The sequence below is a fragment of the Echiichthys vipera genome, assembly GCF_963691815.1.
Source record: "Echiichthys vipera genome assembly, chromosome: 20".
NCBI classification, from domain to species: Eukaryota; Metazoa; Chordata; class Actinopteri; order Perciformes; family Trachinidae; genus Echiichthys; species Echiichthys vipera.
The window spans coordinates 8,690,626-8,713,889 of NC_139845.1; the positions used below are offsets into that span (position 1 = coordinate 8,690,626).

Sequence of the window (23,264 nt, forward strand, 5' to 3'; positions counted from 1 at the left end):
CAGCGTTCACACCCAGAGGGAAAGGATGGCAGGAGAAAGTGACTGTGGAGGAGAGAACAGAAGGAAGGAGGGAGGCAGAGAGAGTTACAAAGCAGTCTCTTAATGATGCGAGGCACTAACAACACCAGGGGAAGAGAGGGAGACAAGGATGGAGGGGGAGGCTAGAGTATAAAAACTAAACAACAGTACAGAGGAAAAGATAGGAAAGAGTAAATCATAAAATAAAAAAAAACAAGCAGAGAGGAGTCAATAAAAACATAACCAATCAAAACAGACAAAATAACGGGCTGTTGCAGACATTCCACAATCAGACTTTTACAGCCATTTTCTAGACAGAAGCCAAACATCCCCTTTGTCTAATACCTCTTAGAACAGGGATATGCGAAACATGACTGGAGCAAAAACCGGATATTATAGTAAACAATGTGTTGATTTGAGGAAACGTTGTCAAACAGTCGCAGACAGGTTAAACCAAATAGAGAAAGGGGTTATATTTGAAATACAGAACTCAAGAGAACAAAAAGACAAATAACTGTTGTTGCGACATTAAATCTGACTAATTAATGGGAGTGACACTTTCAGATATCTTGAGCCTGTCATTTGGAAAATTATAGCATTTTAGAGGACTCAGACACCAAGGGTAATTGAGTAATAAAAATTGATCGCTCCTTACAAAAACTAGTGCAGTGCCCATTCCGAATGTGTGCCTGTTCAGTGCTTGGCACTCGGAAGTGCTACTTGCAGTGTTCACAAGAGCCGCTTATCTGATCGACTTCACACTCGACACTACACTCCCGTGGGTCCTCAGCAATACACCTGCCAAGTGTGAAGTTGATTGGATGAACATACGGTCGGGTATCGAAACCCGGATCTAAATTTGCCCCGGGGCAAGATCACGAAAAACCGTAGTATCTATAGGGTCTGTTCAGGAGGAATGCGAGGATCGTTAAGCAGAACCGATAATGTCAAAGCCTGTGTCAGAGCCTGTCCTCCTGGGCAGGGGGCAGCGCAGGGTGGAGTGCTGTGGCCTTTCTGTCTTTGGGGCGGCAGTAGCTCAGTCCATAGGTGACTTGGCTGGGAACCGTAGGGTTGCTGGTTCAAGTCCCTGTGTGGACCATGTATGGAGAGTGGACTGGTGGCTGGAGAGGTGCCACTTCATCTCCAGGGCACTGCCGAGGTGCTGTTTAGCAAGGCATCGAACCCCCAACTGGGGCGCGTGTGACTGGCAGCCCCCTCGCTCTAACATCTCTCCTTAATTGCATGTATAGGTTCTGTCTGTGCATGTGTGTGTGTATTTCGGGCCTGTCTGTGTAACATGATTAATAATAAGAGTGAAAAAATTCAATTTCCCTGTTGAGGGATAAATAAAGTAATTCTTCTTCTTCTTCTTCTAAAGACAATGACGGAGGGAACCAAGCGGTCCAACGTGAGGCTTTATTTCCCCCAAAATTGATGCAAATAGTAATGTTCGTTATTGCAACAACATTTTTCTGCATGTAACATCTAAAAGTCCATCATATTCAGACGGATAAATGCGCTCTTTTTGACAGGCTAGTTCTCTGCTCTCTTTTTTTCCCCATCTACCTCAGATATGTTAGTTAATGCTAACTGTTAAAACGTTTAAAAAAACAAACATTTGATGACATTATACTGTTCTTTCTCCAAAACTGTGCTGCTGATTTGGCCTTCAAAAATGTGAACTACAATACAGTTTGTTTAATACATTATAAGATACAAGAAAATAAAGCAGTTCATTCAATTCTCAATTTGCTTCATTTTTTTTTTTCTATAAAAAAACAGTATCGCTCAAAGTAGTAGTACCCATCCCTAATTGAAGACGGTAAATTTACCGCATGCATACATATACAGAACGAGATTCCTTCCCATCATACAATTAGATGATGCCACTACAGTGCCATCTATCAGTCAAATGGCATTACCAAACCAAACCTATTACACATCAATACACCCGCTCAGTCTAAAATAGATCAGATGAAGAGTTCTTGAGATACGCAAAGGACACATGAAGAGACAGACAGACATAGATCCCTTGCTTTACAGTTAAATACATGGTGTTGAAATTAATCTTTTGGAAGAATAAGCAATGCAAATTTTCTCTCTATATTGTATGCAGTTAAAATCTGCATTGCTTATTCTGTGTGTGTGTGTGTGTGTGTAAGCATGTGTGTGTACATTTTCACAGTCTTGAAGTGAATCTGAGGGGAAAGGAAAAAAATAATCGATCTGTTACACTCTCTGCAGTGGTGCAACCAATGGGTGTGTGCAAGTGTCTTACTGTGTTTGCATGTGCCCCCACTGCAGGGGCGCCACCAAGTGGTCAAAATGATTCCCACGGTGGTTTAGAGAGAGACAAAAGTAATGTGTACGGGAGGAGGAGAGGGCAAAAGCACGAGAGAAGAAGCGAGGGAGAGGGATAAATATTCAGGAATGTGTGGAGGGGAATGTAAACAGCTTGTGTTTGAATTAAAATGAAAATAAACCAACTCTGTCACAACATCAGAGACGGCAGTGACAAGTCGCCCCTGAGGAGCTTCTGATTAATTGGCTGACCATGCAAGACAGCAAGGTCTCCCACATACAACCACATTCAGTCACAAGGAGCCTTTCACTGTGTACACACGCACACGCAGACGGACACACAGGTTTGTTTGTTTGTACCTCTCCCTCAATTCTGGGGGGCCGAATGCTCGACAGGTGGATGGTCTTGAGTTCTCCAGAGTTGAGCTTCACTACCATGGCGTCAGCGTTGACCACCTGCATCACCTAGAGGGACAGACAAAGACAGGATAGACTTTTAGGACAATAATGCAGAGGGATAAAAAAATTAATTGCTGGGTGAAAACAGCACCGAAAGGAAGAGAAGAAGCTCAATAAGAAATTAATTTAAGGGTCCAAAAAACATGTAAATCCCCAAGGGGAAAACTAAAACAGAAAGTCACGCCCCTGCAGGTCGGACGCTTGTTGGAGCAGAAAGACTGGTATTGCATTTTGGCGAGTGAGTGAGTGAGTGAGTGAGTGAGAAAGATGGGAACTGAAGGAGCAGGTAAAGGACAAATAGAGAGGAAGAGATCTATTCAAAGGTGGAAGCAGAGTGACAGTGCAGATCGTGTGCTGTCACGAGCAGAAGCCACTGAGAGCGAGGTAAGAAAGAGTGATCCTTGAGTGACTGCGTAAGTAAGCGAGCTAAGTCGTCCCAGCAGGCCGGCGAGGTTTGGAGGACAGAGTGAGGACGTTTAGCTATCTGGGGGATTGGCACGAGGGGGGTAGGAGGAAGGGGGACACAGAGTGCAAGAGAAAAAGCTTTAAAACACAAACATCCTGTTAAAGATAGACTGGTAGAGCATTGCACAGCCCTCTGCTCAACAACTGGCAGCGTTTTGTTCCAGAGACCTTTACAAGTGTAACTACAGAAGCAGATTAAATTATGTTTGGCATTTAAATGTTATTTCCAGATAGCAACTACAATTGATGTCAGGTACAGTTCTGAATAATATGTGCGGATGTTCAAAGCTACACCTGTTAAGTTACAGTTCACCAGAGTATTAGTCTAGTATCAGGCTTGGGTAACAGGACGAATATATTAGCGATTTAAGGGTCTGCCTCCAAAGAACAGGTGAGAGCTGCTGCTCAGTGGGCGACAGCAGCGAGAGACCGTGGGGAAAAACAGCGTGCGGAGGCAGCATATTTTCACATACAACTCTGTGAATAAAAGGGTTATTTCAACCAAGCCAGAGGTGGTGACTGTTGGAACAGTGGAAAAACTAACCAAGAAGATTTAGTGAATTTTATTTTGCTTCTTTCAAATTTGAATGTTTTGAATTTTACAACAAGTAAGCAAGGCAATTAAGCTTAACCCCATCTAGTAAATGACTAGTACGCAACTACAGAACTAGTAACCAATGAAGAAAAGCACTGATAAATATTTGTACCTCAACCCAATCTATGTATGCATCTGAGCCCTTCCAAGTAAAAAGACGGATTGGGGGTATAATGTGACTGAGATGAAGGAGGCATCCTAACCCAGAGCCTTTAAGTGGGCCGCTTGCAAGAGACTGAGAAATCAATCGCCCTACACATGTTGCCACCCACATGTGCATTAAATGGCCTCACTATCACTCAAACTGTGTTCATATGTAGGCTGTGTTCAAGCTAAAGTCCTTAAAGTGAAATGTGCAGGTCTGAGCCATGTTTCAAGCACAATTTAGACTATGTGGGTGTTTTTGTAGCTCACCGTGTGGTAGAAAAAGAAATATCCCAAAAATCTTTCTGAGTTATTGAGACTGAACTGAAGCTATTTGATAGTGTGCATGGCAAATACAAATTCAGGTGAATTAGGCGCTCTGGGAGATTCATTATTCCATGAAAACAAATCAGATTGCCATTGCATTTGCCACCAGAGAACAGAAATTAGACCAGCCCACATGCTAAATAGGCTGCCCACAACAGCAGCCAAAATACATCATATACTAATCACTGAGCTGAGTGGGAGAGATACAGAGACATAGGGAGCAGGAGGGAGAGAGACAGAGAGGGGGAGAGGTGCAATGAGTAAGTGCGAGGGGGTGCATGCATGCACACAGCGACATACACACATGCATGCATGCACACCAGCCTACACAAATTCACACTGTAACAAGGTCATTTTGTGGCCTGCCCAACTAAATAAAGTGCAAGAGAGAGAATGTGGCAGGAGCAAAAGAAAATGGCTCAGCATTTACTGGCTAATTATCAGCCGGAGGAGGCGAGACAAGAGAGGCGAAGGAGGACAGATGAACACACCAAGATAGAGGAACAGAAAGATGGAGTGAGCCAGAAAGACAGAGTGTAATCTCTCAGCAAATATCACAAGAACAGAGACAGAGGAAAAGATGGGGAAAAGATAGAAAAATAAAGCAAAAAGTCTTTGCAAAGTAGCTGCCATGAGGGTTGAGTGAGCAGGCAGGGAAGACAAATAGGCAGGCAGCATGACTCACTGGTCTAATCTGATACTCAAGAGGTGGGGATCTACTGCCACCCTCTGCCCATGGCTGCCATGACATCTGCAGTGGCCAAGATCAGTCAAAGCAAAAAGGAGGATCTTGGCTACTGTCGTGTCAGGGACTGTGTTGGTTGTCGGTCACATTCATTAGGTCAGTTTTAACCACAGGGCCAGAGAAAGGGCTCAGCCAGGACTTTACTCATTATTCACGTCAAATCATCTCCCTCAAAAGCAACACCTAATGGCGGTATTTCAGGGTTAATGTCAGTGAAGATTATTTGTCACCCAAAATGACATGGTTTCAAATAAACTAGTGGTTGGTGATTCTATGATTATCACCTTTAGCTGGCATGTTGCCCCCCCTGGCTGCTGAAAGAAAGGTGACTGATGAAGTATAATGCTTTGTGAAGACATTATCCTGGGACGGGTACCAATAATCTAAAGAGACTTCACACCTAAACGCTTGACTGATTTTAACTGTGGCACAAAACACTATACCCTTTTCTCATCATCTTCCGCAAAAGTGACTTTAATTTTTTTTCTCTGGACGTGAAAGCATTACCACGTATTATAACTGGTGCATACAGTACACCAACAGTCATCATGCCACTCCCTTTTGTTTAAGTGTACTATTCTATTCCTATCCAACACGACCTTCAATTGAACCTATGCACAAGTACATTAAGGAGCACTTGTCTACATGTTGTTTTCTTACTCATAACTTAGGCCAGAAAATACTATAGAGATACTATACAACTAAGAGCACACTCACTGTCCATTCATACCGTGCCCCTTGCTTTAGGGTGATTGTCCCCCGGCGTGGGGGATAGTGGCAGCATTCTTAATGTCCGTCGCTAAGGACAGTCGTATATAAATAGATATCAAGACCGCCACCAGTGGTCATGCTTGTGCATGTGCGCATACTCATGCTCATACTTTGCTAAAGCCCACCTCTCTCTCAGCCGGGCCACGGCCGGCAAGCCCGCTGTGCCTTGGCGCAGTACAGTTGTACTTGCACTGATCAAACAAACTAGACTTTAGCTATGAAGCGTGCTTGGACACGGGATGAATGGACAGTGCAAGTGCACCCTAAGTATTATCAGAGGTGGAATATGTAAATGTAAAAATATGTTTTTTGGCCATTACTGCATGTAAACATGTTCTAGTAGAAATTATAAATGCGAGAAAACAGGATCCTGTTGCTGTCTAAGTGGCAACAGGATACAGGCAGACTTATGATTATGATCTCAAAAAAAAAAAAAGCTAAGTATGACAAAAAGAAAACATCCGGCTTTAGGTTAGGATGTCTTGAAAACTTAAGTTGTTGTACACTTGCATTAGTACAGAAATGCATATCATACTGTATATACCCCTCAGACATGACCAATACACACTAGGTTTGTATTTTAACAACCGTATTCTTATGGATTTGGTCATCCTAATAGCAACAGTGGAAGTGTTCCTGACAAGCTAGTGATGAGAGGCTGGTGAAGGGGTTCACACCACGTCATCTTTTATCCATCACCTCGCAGGTTGATGGTTACCCTGGGGAGAGACGGGGTAGGGAAGGGAAAGTAAAGGAGGGGAGAGGCAGACCACTGGGGCCTGGCCTACATCCACTTCTCCAGTCCCAGTAGAGGTGGGAGGAGAGAGAGGTGAGGCAGTCAAAAAGGAAGATGCGTCAGCAGGATTGACTTGTGGGGATTGGACCCGCTCTGCCTCTCCACTCTATCCATCACTCATATAATAAGAAGTGAAAAGTAGAGTGGACGAGAACAGGAGAGGAGTGTATGATGATGGGATTGATGGATAGATGAGACCATGGGAGAGTCAGTGCATTGCAGTATTAGGTGCCGACAAATGTCACAGGGACAAGTATTGAAGGGCCATGACAGGCCTGAGGAACCTTAGCCTGTCGAATATGTAACTTTAATAATGGCTCAAGCAGTAACAGGGTCAGCACGAGGTTTTCCATCACGACTTTTAACAAATAGTTTTTGGAGTCACGTCGTCCTAACGTCATATTAGAGGCCTGTGACACATACGTACAACTTCAAGCCATCTTAGATCAAATTTATGATTTCTTTATAAATAACAAACTCCATTAGGTGATAATCTGGAGAAGTCTCTTGCTCAACACAAGGTGCATTAATAGTATTAATTATTCAAACATGATTGTATGGCCATAGTGTGGAACACTCAAATTAGACAAAAAAGGTACTGTACATAACACATATGCATCATTTTAAAGAAGATCAGAAAATGTGAATGGCAGTTGTCAGGGCATAAAACCAATTATCTGTTGACCTTTTTGAATCATGAGTTGATAGTCTAAAAATGGCATAGCTGTCAGTGCAGAAAAAAAAGTTTAAATACAAAATTTAATGGAATTGTGACCTTGAAATCTACTCCCTAAAGAAAAGTACTAACACAGCAGAAGCTGACATGAAGAAAGCCTCCTCTGTCACCCCTTTAGGTGTTAAAGCAGAGGAAAGAGGACAGAGAAAAGTCCTAGAGATCAAAAGGTGCCCCGGGGTTTAAGTAGAGGGATCAGCAGTGCAGTATCATAACAGCAGGGGGGAAAAAAATAAAAAACTGTGCAAAGATGACAAAAAAAAAGACACGAAAAAGACCCAGGAATCTTGATGATTCAGTCTTCCTCTCCAAACAAACTCACACCTGGAATTTCTTCTTTGACCCTCTACCTTTCTTTCAGCCTCTTTTCTTCACCCTCCAGAGCTCAACACCAAATATTCCTCTTTTATTGAAGGGGTTCAGAGAGATCTGAAAGTAGTTTAAGCCGATCATATAAATGCTTTGTCCTTTCTGTTGCTTTTAAGCATTTCTCCAAGTACCTTAATTAAAGAGATTCTTATTTTTATTCATTGGGGAACGCAAATATGAAAATAAGAAGTGTCTGGAGGATATTGTTCGTTAGAAGACTCAAAGTGGCTCTGCTTCTGCTGGGAGAAAATTGGAAATTCCACAGTAGACATGGAGTGGTGGGAGAAGGGGAAACAACCGACCTCAACTTTGCACTGAAGCCAAATATTATTCATGCTGTATCAAGTCTGCATGTCACGCTGAAAGGTTTATGCCTCACTGCTTCCTTTGCTTTTGTAGTTGAAAAATAAGTGAGGGCTTTCAATGGTAGCAAGATCACCCTAACTGAAAAGACATTATGTTAAGGGTCAAAGAAAAAGTGCCAACTACAGACAACACTTTCATCAATGGGACACAGCTAATAAAAGCCACTTCAGGACCTCACCTTGGCGACAAATTGCCTGTCCTTCTGGTCCAAGTTGGCTGTGGGTGCCACATAGTCCTTCCAGATGCGGACCTTGCGCTCTTTAGCAGATCTGGCAAAGAACAAAATTACATATTCATCACAAGTGGGAGTCCTCAACATCAGCCAGAAATACATAGGACATAAAAGGCTTAATCAAGTGAATAATAATTATCCATTTGGCTGGAAAGAGCTACAAAAGCTCATTAAAGTAAAAAGATTCCAACATGATTAGCCCATAGTCATTGCTGCGATGATTGTATGAATGAATATCATTGCAGCAGAATAGAATGAGATTGTTCATCTCAAGTCGTGGCGGCATAAATTTGCATACCATTTAAATTACATAATTATCTTCAATACCTCAAGAATCTGCATGTACTTTCTTTATTTATTAACCAAATGTAAAGTAAATTCCTACACTTTTCTCCATCATGACACAGCTTGTCTGCCATCTACTAAAATACATAAAATGTTTATTAAGAATCAAGACTTATTTTTCTAAATGCATTTACTTTTCCTGTTTCACTCTTAGTATCTTCAAGAACTGTGTACTAGCTAATTGTTGGATGAGTACCGTTCAGCAGCTCTGAGTTTCTCAGCTCCCTGGGTGTAGACAGCCATGGACCAGTCTACACAGCGGGCAAAGCCTTCCTTCAGTAGGAGTTCTGTAATGTTGCCATTCTGACACAATGGGGAAAAAACAGACAGTAAAAAAAAATTATTAAGGAGAGAGAAAGCAAGCATATTAGGGTACGTCCACACGATCGAAAACAACCTTTTTTTCTCTGTTGTTCTTAAACAACAGGCTCAAGAAATATCTAGGTCCACAAGAAACCAGTGAAACCGGCTAAAAACACTAATACACATGCCAGGAGTGGATATGGCGCTGTAACTGCCACAGAAATACACCAACAAAGGACCGGCGGGGAGACGCTGTGTATAATACTAACACCAGAGAGTTTCTCTCCGTATCTGGAGACTTCCCAAATCCTCATCCATCCCATCGAGAAATCTAGCGACTATTTCTAGTGTTATTGGAGAATTGTATGGTGTTTCACTCTGTCCTCAACGAGCAGCAGGTGCTGCTGTGAGTCCCTCCCCCGTCCCATAGCACTCACAGGCGGGCAGTGTCTCGCTACTTTTTGCGACCTGCTTGGCAACTTTATTTATAAAAAGCTACTAGCGACCAATTAAGCGACTTGTTCAGACCATCAGGGAAAAAGGAGAAATGTATGGTTGGCCTAATTTATTCCCATGCATGTGGCTCAGAGTACAGTTCAGTAAACAGTCTATGGCGTTCTCGAAAATATTCCCACTCTGGGATCTGGTTACAAAAAAATACAGTTTACAGGTTCCGATAACGCCGTCTGCATGTGAATGGTCGGCCAAAACGATACTAAAGTTGTGCGGTTACAGGAAAACGCGTCTTCGTGTGGACGGGCCCTTAATGACACTTCTACCACCGGGTGGCGACTCCTGTGTCTTACCGGGTGAAGGATGGTGCCCAATATGATCTGGTTGGGACAGCTCTCCAAGATGATCTGAACATCTCTCTGCAGAAGACGGGATTCAGTGAAGAATTTGGCCTCTGCTGCGAATGGCTCTGGCGACTCTGTACCATCAGCTTCCCGCTTGAACGTGGGACACTGGAGAGAAGGAAAACAAACATTAACGCAATAATAAATCATACCTAAAATAGATATGCATACTGTGAGCAAAGGTGTAAAAATGTGTCTGACTTGATTACATCACCGCTACTAAAGAAGAACACATTTTGTCAACTGAAATTCCCAGCAGTCAACCAGTGCCTTGAGGAGGTTTTTTGTGCACACATTCTTTTGATATAATCTGTTTTTATGTGTACTACCGTTATCCACTTTTAACTGATGTCACCTTGCCCTGTGTGCTATCTGTATTCTCTTTTGAGCGCGGCAGAACACCAGACAGATAAAAAAAACAACAGTTTCAACGAGCAGACAAGACTTTGAACAACAAAACAAAGAACACCTTGAAATGGATGTAATATCTTCAAGTGGGAGATGAAAAAGATTAGTTATCTTGAATGGTCCATTGGCAAATCTAGGCTCAGTGAAAGAGATTGATGGGTAAAATTTAGTGTAGCGGATATGACACTGGTAGAACAAACTCAGACTAAAGCCCCTTTCCCAAAGGACAAAAAAAATCAATCAGCACTCATTCCCAGTAGAAGTGACTTTGCAGTTGTCACAGGTGTTTATCAGCTATGCATAGCAATGCTATGCCACCTGTTGGTAACTTCTGCAAATCTTAGTCATAAAAGCCACAAATTCCATCAGTCTCCGCCCAAGCAGTCCTACATCCTCCTACATCGTTCCAAAGAGTTTAAAAAAAGAGACCGATAGCAGTAGTGAGCTAATAACCATATTCCACACCACGAATGTGCCAGAAAATGGTTACTTCTTTTTAGCGGTTACTGTAATCTACTGAAAAACAGTTCAAATAGCTCCACAGTTCACATTTCACCACATCTGTAAATGTAGCAAGTGAGTGAGTTTCACCTTAACTCCAGACAGCATGACAGTGACCAGGTAGTGGTCGGGGAGCAGCAAGGCACGAACAACACTGCCATCACGCACATGCTCGATGATGGCTGGAGGGAAGAAGGAGAACAGAATGTTAAAGCATTGGAGAGAGAGAGAGAGAGAGAGAGAGAGAGAGAGAGAGAGAGAGAGAGAGAGAGAGAGAGAGAGAGAGAGAGAGAGAGGGAGAGAAGAGTATGTGGAATTGTAATGACTATACAAACATCACACTCTCTGGCTGGACTAAGTGATTATATATCCAAGGTGAACCCTAATATCTGATACCTTCAGGAAAGCTGCCCCCAAGGCTAGTCAGGCTAGAACAATGAAAATGAATGAATGTATTTCATATATTTCCATGATTCATCCCGGGATGATTGTCACAGCATCTATTCTCTTTTTCGAGAATGCCCTGCATATGACTTAGATTTCAAAACTACACCTGTGGTCTTCTGAAAACAACTACAGTGTCTTACTGAGTAGTGGAATTGAGATGTCTGGCTAAAGGGCCGCTCTCTGGTACTTCTCAAAAAGAAGAAAATCAAGAACTCCTTTGCAGACTGTGTACACGTAAATTAATACTCCAACCAAAAGCTTAATCAAACACTTACCACTGTAGGTGGCTGGAAAAAGATTTGCGGTTTTCTTCCTCATAGCCTAAAAAGACTGTGGTCAGCTTAAATTAATTTCCATCACTGCTAAGTATGTTTGAAAGCTTACACATTGGACAGTGGAGAAATCCTGTTTTAATACCTGTCCCTACTGACACCATCAGAAACCCAAGCTGACCACAGCCACTGCTCTGGGAATAAATACTCTACATACTTCTATTGCTTGTTTTTATAGCTGCCTTTCAAGCCTACAGAGAGGAGTACTTGACACTAAAATATATACTAAAATATAGTTTTACTATGCTATATGCAACATATCAAAGCTTGAGGCAATACCAAATTATTTGAAAAGCTTTTGGAGATATTACATTGTATCTTTCTCTAAAATCACATCACTCAATCGTTGCTCCTGACCACCAAAGTACCTGATGAAATTGAGCGGGATATGAGTCACTTGTGTGAAAGGCATTTCACGCCTAATGGCATTTTGATGATGAGTCTCTTTATACCATCCCTCTGTGTATAACTTGTGTCCCCGTGTACGTGTATGTCCGGATAAGCAGAAGAGAGAGAAATTGGTATTCTGGTTTTCAACCACACCAACTCGACGCACATTTAAAGTGCTTCGGTTGAATTGCTGCTTCCAATTTCAAAATAACGCTGAACGTCTCTCCCGAATGGAAAGAACAAGAAATAAAAGAATGAAAAAAAGCCTTCCCCTGTTCATTTCCCCATTCAATTAAAGCATAGTGAAATGAGCTGAGCCACTGTTAACGGCAGTCGCCTGGAAATGAATTGAGTGGCACATTACACCTCAGGAAGAGTCAGAGCTGAGAGACTGGAGGAATGAGCCGATAAAAGGCGATATAGTGCGTGCTATTAAATGCCCTGAGGTGGATATTTAGAACGAAATATCTTTAACCAAAATGGTTGATTACTGACGATGCCTACAAACGTGGCTTTTATGGGACAAAAAAGGCTTATGTAATATTGTGTGCTTTTATACGCCATGTGTGTTTGTTTCTGAGGTCAAGCATTCTCTGTACGAGTGTGTCACTGTGGATGTTTGCATGTTTTCTCTCCCAAAGTCATTACCGTTGATAGGTTTCTGGTGCAAGGAGTCAACGAAGTTGCGGGGGTTTTCTATGGTGTACTTCATGTCTCGGATGGTGTGTGTGCCGCCACCCTCGCTCCACATGCCCTTCTTGGAAGCCTTAGACTGGTCCTCCAATTCACAGAGTCTGGCCTGGTCTGGACTGGACACACACACAAAAAGGAAAGTTTGAGATACAATAAAAGGAACACCCACAAAACACATTTCAAAAGTGACAAAATCAATGTTCTGCTCTATTTATATATGCATGGTGTGATTAACAGTTAGCTGTACAGCCTTCGTACGATATGATTGTTGGGCTGTATGTCTCCTGTAGGAGAATTTGCATCTTGCATTTTCAACACTTGATACAACTTGTCACCTTGATTCCAATACGTGTACAGAATTTGTTAACAAACTATGAAGAAGAAAAAACTAAAATGTGACTAAAACTAGAAAGCATTTTCATCTAAATACTAAACCTAAATTAGCTGCCAAAATTAACAGTTACAAACATCTAAAAAAGTTAAACGGGTTCATTGAGTGCCAAAAACCTCATTGACAACCTGCTTGAAAAAAAATGTATAGATAGATAGAATTTCACACCAGTCAGAAATGGATAATCAGCGTAGCTAACAAACAGAAAGGGTTTTGATTGTAGAGTCGCACCCCTTCTAATTGCGCTTATCCAGGCGGTGTTAAAACATGGGCTACCCAAAGCCTCGCCCCGATACGCAATTTAGCGTTACAAGATTTACAATTACAACAATGTGAAAGGTCTTTTAATTAACTTCCACCATGTTGGCTTCATTACAATTCATCAAATTAGAGCAGCAGTTGTAGCTTTTTGGTGCAACAAGACTGTCATTGGTTGTTAGCCTCAACATGCAAGTGCTCATTAGAAGTAATATAGGACTGCGTGTGTAAGGGTTTGGTGAGGCTCCAGGTTTGTTGAATTGAGCGCTGGATAAAGTGCTGTTTTTGACAAACTCCACTGTTGTTTTAGAGACAACTAGCTGAGGCCCATATTACAACTGCTTAAAAAAATGTATCCGAGCATTTTGTGAGTTGACCATAACAGTGTTTGACAGCTCCTTCAAAAAGCAACCACGCAGCTGGCTATAAACGCCACAGTTAATTCCATAGTGGCTCTCTAAAATGTGCGGCCTAATGCTTTTTGAGGGCACTTGCACAACTTTAATTATTCATTACTTCAAATTGCCAACAGGCTTTTGTTTTTCCAAGAAGCTAAGACTGCCCAGTTGATATAAGAACAGCGACTAGAGCGTTTAAAACATGAACCGTGCACAAACTGAATATTTCACATCTTCGCCTAAAAGACACTGTTCGCTTTGGAGAGGCATCAAAGTGGGTTTCAATTAAAATGCTACACACACACACACACAAATGTAGCCTGTTATCCAGCTGTGTGTTCTTAATTGGGCTTTTGGACTCATGCCCAAAAGTCATCCAGTTCTCTTTCTACCCTACACTAATTTAGCTACTAACTTCAAATTGAAGTGAAACCGTTTCTTGCTTACTGAGCAACAATAGTGAAACTTTCCATAAGAAGTCAATTGTGTTTTAAGCCTTCTTAAGAATTTAAGCGCTAAACAGGAGCAGAGAGCTACAAAGATAGAGTGAGAGAAACTAACAATGCAATCAAGGAAAGCAGACATTTTAAAGCCACAGAAATGAATGGAAAGCAACTCACAAGCAGAGATTGGTTAAGATGTGGAAATAACTTCATGTGTGGAGGCAGATGATAGTGAACTTATCCATGTCTCCAAATAGACCAGTTTCTTTTTAGGTCAGCAACTCCTTCCAAGCAACACATGAGACTTGACTTGAAATCAAAACGGATATTGATGGGTAAGAAAGTAATATGCCGAGAGGCTACTTGAGGAACAAGGGCCAAGAAAGAAAGAAAAACTTTCCAATTCCCTTATATTTGAACACACTGTGGGCTATATCTTTCATCTCCATGTTGCTCCCCTGTGCAACCAAAAGAACTTTAAATATATATAAAATACTGAACCATAGCAAGTTGTTTTACAGCTCCCTATTGTCCTTGTACGGTTTGAACAGAGTGTAGGAAGTCTTGTTCCCCAGTGTACTGGACTAGAGGGGTACCACTTGTGAGGGCCAAGACGTTTACACCCCTCTACCAGCACTCCTCTGGGGCTCCAGTTAAAAAGGAGCAATGGGGGATTATAAAGCACAGTTCTCCATGTTAATGTAGCTCCCTTCTGCTCAGGTGGGTGGGTGTTATATAAACCAATCAGTCAAACACCCCACACCCCCATCCCCCTGTGGTTTTTAATTTAATTTTTCAAAAAGAAATTGTATTGCCATGGAATCTGACCAATTCCCAGGCACTAGCCATCTCAGTGAATGGATTAAGCATTTTTAGAAGTAAAGTAGTCTGACTGAGTGATGCAGCCCAAGATGAAAGACAGAGTAGAGGAGATTGATAAATGTGTCTGCACCAATCACTGTATGGGTCAGCCCCAAGGACAGGTTTTTTATGCCTGGCCATTCAGTGAAATTCTGAAGCAAACCAAAAAGCTCATCTGTGTGATCGAAATAAACATAAATCGGCCTGACACTGACAACTGCAAATCTGTAAAAAGCTGACCTCACATAAATCATCAACGGTGAACTTTTAAGTTACACACTAGCCTAGAATGTTATTTTTCTGCACAAGTTGACAAGATTAAAGATTGAAATAAACATAATCATACACTTTTGTCTTCATACTTCAGGATTATGATTTTGTAGGGCAAAAAACAGCTCTATACAGTGCAAGTAAAACGTGGAAGGATGTTTTCTGGTAGAAAAAAAATAATAACTTGAATGAGTATGGAGAAAGTTCTGCTGGAAGATTTTAACACTGTTCTTTATCACCACTCAACAGCCACGCCGAAGGCTCTGTGATGACCTGGACGCAAACCATACTCGTGTTTTGTGGAGTTGCACTAAACCAAAGCCTTTCTGGGATAATGTAACTGCAACCATAAAAGAAATTACAGGATATTCCAAACAACAGCGCTGTGGTGCATTCAGTGAACTCTGAGGAGGCTATACAAGGAAGAGAACGATACCGTACGGGAATGGCTATTACAAGAAATTGGTGTAAAGCTGATCCTTCAGTGAATATCTTTTGAGAGAGATAACCTAATGACAAGTATTCAAATGCTACTTTCACCTGTTGCTGGTTCCAGATTTTTGTGCGGAGGAGTTAATTAGTACCATGCTTCTGTTTCAATGTGTCACTTCAAGGTGCTTTCATTACAGAATTATGTAAGTACTATTACAGGAAATGACATTTATGTGCAAAAAGCTGTTAATTGTATTCATAATACATGATTGTTACACGTTTGATTTTTTTAAGCTAGGGTTTGGCAATAAAGGACACTGATAATATTTTTATGCATGTGTGTGTATGTGTAAGAGAGTGACTGCGTGTTAGTTTTTGCTGTAACAAATCAATGAAAACAAGCCCCAAACAACTATGCCACAGCCTGCTCTGAAGCACGACTGAACATTCGTTCACGCCCTTAGATCTCACCGCTATCACAAGCCGCAGTCAGCTTCGGAACACGTTTAACTGCAGTGTCCGAAGCCATCATTGTTATAATTACCCCCATAATTATGATCACATCATAGTTACTGTGATCAACGTAGCCAGTCACGAGGGGTAATGATATTGGAGGCTCACGCACTGAGGGAAAAACCAAGGCCTTAAGTCCTCACTGAGTAATGGGCTTCTCCTTTGGCCAAATGATGCCCGCTTACACTTAAAGCATCATTTACATTAGTGCTTGTTCTGGGCCATTGCACAGAATGCTTGAAATGGGTCATTAGTGACAGACTATTCCCATCATCTCTATTCATGTTGGAAGATACACATGTAGCAGCATGAGTCAAATTGCTTGTAAAGTGTGTAATGTGCAAATACTGCCACTGGGGGGGATATACACTACTTTGTCATAAAGTGCTGGGTGTGCAAGTGTATTTAGGGGATTACTGGGTAAAGGCAATGTGGCAGAAAAGGGTTTCAGAGGGACATCACTGTAGCAGCAGGATAATACTGCCACCATCTGGGACACCATGGTTCCATCTTAATTCTCTACAGACTGCTAGTTGATGACTTATGCATGTCTCCCCACTGAATTACCAGTGTGGTGTTGCTATATGAAGATCACATTAGTTGCCAGGAATCATTTCCTTCTCATTCTAGTGTAGAGTTGCAAACTAAAAGCTGATTTGACGTCGAAAAGTACTTTAACTACACTCAAGGACCAAACAATTTTGGAGGGAAAGCACTTGACATCAGTCTCTTGTATAATGAAACCCCTGAGGTCAGCCATGCCGACGTAGCATCACGACAAATATAATACATACCACAGAATGTGATATGTAACAGTTCGTACCATATGCCATCGTTTCTCTTTGGGTTATCTTTCACAAATGTAATCTGAATGCATTTCCTTTTAGACCAATCTTCCAAAAAGCAGAGAGACAGACAGAATGAAACCCTAAACTTTTGAAGTATCAGTTTCATGCTAACTTCTAAATGTACTTATAGTGAGTGTTTTACCACTGACAAGACAGTATTAACAACTTTGACCGAATGGTGAGTGATATGGCAAAAATACCCCAATATTTGTCAGGCAGGATCACGATCCTCTCTCTTAAAATGATTCTTTTTCATGCTGGTTTCTTACACTATTAGGACTCAGTTAAATGCATGATAAATGAATCAAAGCACACAATCTTACTTGTTCCCCCTGATTCCTTCCCTGCGGACCATGGCAAGGCCATCGTTCACCAAAGTCTCAGCAATGTTCTCGCCTGTTGTGTCTTAAATGAGAACAGAAGGGGAAAAAAACAACTGTTTAATTGAATTTGATTAGTTTTATTTGTTTAGACGAGTATGATTAAAATTACAGAGCAGTTACTTCTGGCTGGGTAATTTGATTGAGAAAGAGGCCATAATCAGTCCTGACATTTGGATAAGAGGGATGTTTAGCTTTACAAAAAATCACTTCTTGCTGATGTGTTGATTTAACTTCCCTGAAAAAAAACACTCAAAAGGTAGTATATAAACATCAAACTATTTTTTTTTTACTAACTTGAATGCTGTTTTAGAACAAAATATACACATAATATTTGGATAGCACAATCATAACCCACAATTTGGGGCGACCCCCAATTTGCAATAACAAGTATAACTTTACTATTTGATTTCCCCATCACAAAGATGTTTACGTCAGTGTTTCCTCTCAAACCTCTAACCCGCAAATAAAAAGGAACATTTATGTAATTCATATTTTCCCCAATGCGTACATTGTTCAGACCAGTTTGTGATTTTAAATGAGAGTGTCCACTCACCTTTCCCCAGGTACACCATGCCGTACTCCCTGCCCAAAGCGGTCTTGATTTCCACAGTGAAGCACACTTCTTTGCCAATTAGCTTCTTCCGCAGGAACTCTCTGGCTTGGAAGGCCCACGGCTGCAATACAGATAGTAATACTGATGTGTTCTTCCATAGGGTGATCAAATCAAAAGCTGGTCACAAACAACTAATCAAGGTGTATTTTGACTCATCAGTAACAACAGAATTGAACTAGTAGAGACATACTGCTGCAACAACAGACACAATCCTTCGTTTTAAATAAGATGTGTATTATTTTCTCACTTAATTACAGTATGATAACAGTTGGGCTGCAGGTTGTCTCCTTTTGCCTCCTCACAGCCACCAGATACGCGAACAGTCCATTTTAATGAAGTGAAAATAGTTCCCACTAAACAGCAATACACCTGCCTTTCAATATGATATTATCTAGGTTAAAGCAAACCATCTCTGCAAGCTGATTTAAATTTAATTTTTCTTTTTTTCTCATCTGATAAAAAAGGCATGACCGCTGTCAAGGGAAAATTGGAAATGTATTTGAAAATAAAAAGCAGAAAGGTCAACATCTTGCAACCTTTAGATGCAAGTAGATTTTTTTTTAAATCCAAAAAACAGACAATAGTATTATCTGACTTTGATGAATAAATTGATGGACTTTTCAAAGGCATGAAAAGGAGATTAGGAGAATTGACATGTGCATCTCTAGGCTATATCATCATTTATACAATCAAGCATGGTCTGAATACCAATTTATAAATTATTATAACTTAAGAAAAAAGGATAGCAAAGCCATGTAACAAAAATTCTTATGCAAAATCTTCTACCCCCTGTAAAAAAAAAAAAAAACAAGACCCCGAAATTGGAATATGAGTGTGTGCTAAAGGTCTTATTAGATGGACCTTGTTCTGCCTTTGCCAAACACACACAAATACAAACAAACACCAACACAATGGGATAGAGCTGTTCACCTCATCAGGGGTGTCCTTGGTGTCAGGCTGGCCCTGAGCAGCTCGACGTGCCATGGCCCCGGCTCGGATATTACTGAGATTGATCTGACGCTCCGGGGGTGGGCCACCTCGAGGCTGGCCCCGAACAATGATGGCACAGCCTGACAAGACCTGGAGAGACGACAATCAAGACTGTTAATTGGAGAAGATAATACTGGCCACCATTTCATTTGGCAAGTGCATTATATCAAACACTCTCTTCCTGCTTCTTAAAATGTATTCATCCCAAAAAAAGGTTTACGCAATTCACCCGCCACAAACAGAGAGAACAAATACCAAATCACCACACCTGTTTGGAAGAAGGAAATTACTTGTAGCTTTCAGTTTCTATAACCTCTCAGACAATACATGCACTCTGTTACATTCAGTAAACTGTTGTAATTGATTGGGCATTAAGGTAATTGGCAACCTGGTAAGCAAAATCTCAGTCAGTCTGAGGATTAATTGAACTGGTCGAACAAACAAGTACAGTAGGTAGCCAACTAAGGAAATCATCAATTTAGTTCATTCGATTTGAGCCTGCTGGGTGGATGCAAATCAATTTACAATCCAAAACAAAAAAATCACAGCTATAAATAAACACAATCTTACAAGATGTTACAGAAGCCCGTAAAATTATTACAGAGCTGGAAAAGGCAACTTCATGTTGCCATGGCGGCAGTCTGTCATTCAAACGCAAGGTGAGATCATGCCGTCTGATAACGTAGCTAAATACAAAAAAAAAAAGATAACTACTCTTGGGTTTGACAACCATGGCATTTACACGAATCTGAGCAAACACCTTTTATCTGCTGACTCTCCAGTGTGTCTGCAGGGAGCATCACTGGGGGCTGTTGATCTAAGATGTGAGCTAGATAAAGTCTTTCATCAAATCACCACCATTGCGCACTATCTGACTCAATCCCCCCCAGGTATAGGCTAAACAGAAGAGTAGTATTTGTATACACTGATCAGACATGGAAAAAAGTGGCACTACCCCAGCTTCTCTGTTTACAGACGGGACAAGTTCCACTTGGAATGTACTGCACAGCTTTGCTGATCACTTTTCTCAAGGCACAGAGTTAAAGGGTCATTAATGAAAATGTATGTAAATCTGAATGATGTATACTGAGTGTATAATACAACAAAGACAGACCTGGTAAAAGTTATGACTTAATTTAAAACCAAATTTCTTCCCGAAATCATTTTTTTAATCCAAGGTGCAATCGCAGATGCTATTATTCTTTTCACAAAACACCTCAATTCCTTTGGTAATAAACCCCCCAAGAGTGTAACCTCCTCACACATTTCCTGCTCAAGGGAGGACACTCACCTGTTTATAGTAGTTGCCACAGTTATAAAACAGCGCCTATTCCCAGGCCTGTAGACAAGTGGAATTGTGTGCCGAAAATGCTCTCTGTGATAAAGAAGCATGAGGTACAGGGACCTTTTCTTGCTAATACTAACATCTTAAAAAAATTATATACACACTACAGGATAACTCTGGATTAATCCATCGACTCCAGTCTGTTTGTTTCATACAGAAGACTGGGGATTAAGCCTACTGGGCATCTTCCACAGGTCAAACTATTCTTCCCGCAGGCTGTCACTATGATGGACACTTAATATGCAGTGTCAGGAACAATCTACCTGTTATACATTAATATTCCAATTTTATGACAGCACCCTTTGAACTCTGCACCATTGCACTTTTATCATGTTTACAAATGAATTGTCCTGTATTTTTATTTGTGTGTATATACATATATGCTTATATCTTATGTAATTGTTTGTTTATGTTTGTTCATTTTTGTTTTGCTTGTTTTTAGCTTTATGTATACGTGTTATAATTTAAACTAAAGCTCTTATTTACTCTTATTCTTTTCTTAAATCTCCTCACACAGTTGTAATCATGATTCATTCAATTCTGTCAAATTCCTTGTAGGTGTTCACACTTACTTGGCCATAAAATCATTTAAATCATTTCCCCCTGGGATTATTATTAAAGTATTTGTGATTCTGATCACATCCGATTCTGATTAGGAAAATATATTAACTTTATCTAAAAGAGTGGAGGCGTTCTTGTGTTATAGAGCAAAGTGCCAGGACGAATCTAAAAAGTTAAAGAAGGCAAAGTAACAGGACTAACTCTCCCCACCGAGATGAATGGGAGATTATAGGGGGCAAGAAACGCTGTAGCGACGTGTCATTTCCCCCGGTGGTTGGTTTGAACCAGCTCACTGGGGGGGGATTGCTCTGTCTGTGTAAAGAGGTCGGAAAACATTCATCTGGAGCACCACAGATTTCCTTACGTTAATAAACCGGGACTTTAATCACTAAAATGTGATACAAAAGCACGTAAAGTTAGTGCTGAGGGGGGTGAAACGAAATAGCTGGGAAACTAAACATCTGTTAAAGCTAAGTTACTGAATGACAGTTTCCACACAGCTTAGCTATTACGTTAAGTTAAGTAACATTTGTCTCACGGTGGTGGACTTTTCCTAACTTGAGTTAATAGTAGTCGACGCACTGGACATTTTCCACTTAAATGGTTAGTTTGGGTTACTTACAGCTAACTAGCACGATAGTAAACGAGTGCTAACGTCTATTGGCTTTAGTTTATTAGCAGGTTAGCAATTTTGTTAGCACCCCAGCTAACATTAGCTCCTGTGAGCTGCACGCTACTGACAGTTGTTAAGTGACACGTTGCAAACGCTGGCGTTTAAGTGACATTTATATCGTCATATAACTTCAACTAAATATGCATGACAACCGACAGTTAGTTTAGCCTTCATTAGCTTCCAAAGCTAACTTAGCTGTATCCCTGTCACATATTCACAGGTTAGGATTCCTACCATTTTCACAATTCCTCTTTGCAGCGATGCAGACGGAGAAGGTGCCGCCTGAGCTGGTGCCGAAACAGAAGCCATGTCCACCGGTTTTGAAATATAACGCCGTTAACGGGTGACCAGGTAGAGGGGAGCTGTGGGACTCTTTAAGTGAGTGACTGTTCTACTGAAAGCCAAGGGAAAAAGGGTGAACACCGATCAACACACACGTTGTACCGGAAACACACTCTGCCATGCGTACACACACGCGTCCAAATCGTTCCGGGTCTGGGGGAACAGAATGAATGGGAGCGAATGGAGCCGCTTCTTCGACCGCATAGGCGATTTGAAATAAAGTCTTCCGGAGCAAGACGTGCGACACGTCAGCATAGCGTTAACCCAGCGAGTGCTGCCTTCACGGTGTGTCGGAATTCTCCAATTGAGATCTTAGCTTCACACAAGCGACCGTACACGATTATAGTAAAGTAACAGTTGCCAGAGTGTGTAATTTGCATGCAATGTTATTGTTTGTATATATGTATATACTTTTCAGTATCTTTGTTGTCACATTTTTTTGTAATAAATCAATTTATTTCGGATCCCTGCATATTTTCTTCTCATTCTGGCCCTGCTGCTTTGTTTCACAATATCTCAATACTTTGTTTCGACTTGTATGAAGTAAATCAGAAAAGTTCATACAGAAAATAATATTACAGAACTTTTTTTTCTTTTCGACATGTCTGAAAAGGAGTGGGTAGAGACTTATTTAATTATTCTCCATAAGTCATTGTTAGTTACCAGCTCATACATTTATTATATTTTTGTATTTATTTATTATTATTATTCCAAACTAGACCAATTTTCACTGTACAATTTATTTCGGATCCCTGCATATTTTGTTCTCATTCTGGCCCTGCTGCTTTGTTTCACAATATCTCAATACTTTGTTTCGACTTGTATGAAGTAAATCAGAAAAGTTCATACAGAAAATAATATTAAAAAACTTTTTTTTTCTTTTCGACATGTCTGAAAAGGACTGGGTATAGACTTATTTAATTCCACCCCTTTTCCATAATTCATTGTCAGTTACCAGCTCATACATTTATTATATTTTTGTATTTATTTGTTATTATTATTCCAAACTCGACCAATTTTCCCTGTACTTAATAAGTATCTTGCAAAATACAATTTATTTCTCATATATTACTATCAAATACTGTATGTATTATAATCTCTTGCAGATTTAATCAATTTAATCAAAATGTATAAACTTATTTATATATTTTAGTGTCAAAATATAAATTCATTCAGGATTTAAAAATGAATAAACAAAAAATAGCAAAAGACTGAAAAGACAAAATTTGATTATTATAGTATAACAGTTATCCGACCAAACACATAAAAACAAGCCGGTATGCACGAGGTTTACAGGCCAAATATGAAATATTAAATTCAGTTCCCTTCTACCTTTTCACAGCAGA

At 40.7% G+C, this 23,264-nt stretch overlaps 1 protein-coding gene across 1 annotated transcript in view; it reads right to left on the reverse strand.

Annotated features, from left to right (window-relative positions):
* Positions 1–22,019, reverse strand: part of snd1 (staphylococcal nuclease and tudor domain containing 1) — a 180,058-nt gene extending 158,039 nt beyond the window's left edge. Inside the window, exons 1-10 of the mRNA XM_083935604.1 lie at positions 21,811–22,019; positions 18,938–19,087; positions 17,948–18,068; positions 17,335–17,416; positions 12,553–12,713; positions 10,826–10,917; positions 9,776–9,934; positions 8,863–8,969; positions 8,268–8,358; positions 2,680–2,784 (exon numbers count right to left, since the gene is read on the reverse strand). Coding sequence (XP_083791730.1) covers positions 2,680–2,784; positions 8,268–8,358; positions 8,863–8,969; positions 9,776–9,934; positions 10,826–10,917; positions 12,553–12,713; positions 17,335–17,416; positions 17,948–18,068; positions 18,938–19,087; positions 21,811–21,885 — 1,143 coding nt within the window. The 5' untranslated portion in view covers positions 21,886–22,019. The remainder of the gene's footprint in view (positions 1–2,679; positions 2,785–8,267; positions 8,359–8,862; positions 8,970–9,775; positions 9,935–10,825; positions 10,918–12,552; positions 12,714–17,334; positions 17,417–17,947; positions 18,069–18,937; positions 19,088–21,810) is intronic.
* Between the last annotated feature and the right edge of the window lie 1,245 nt (positions 22,020–23,264).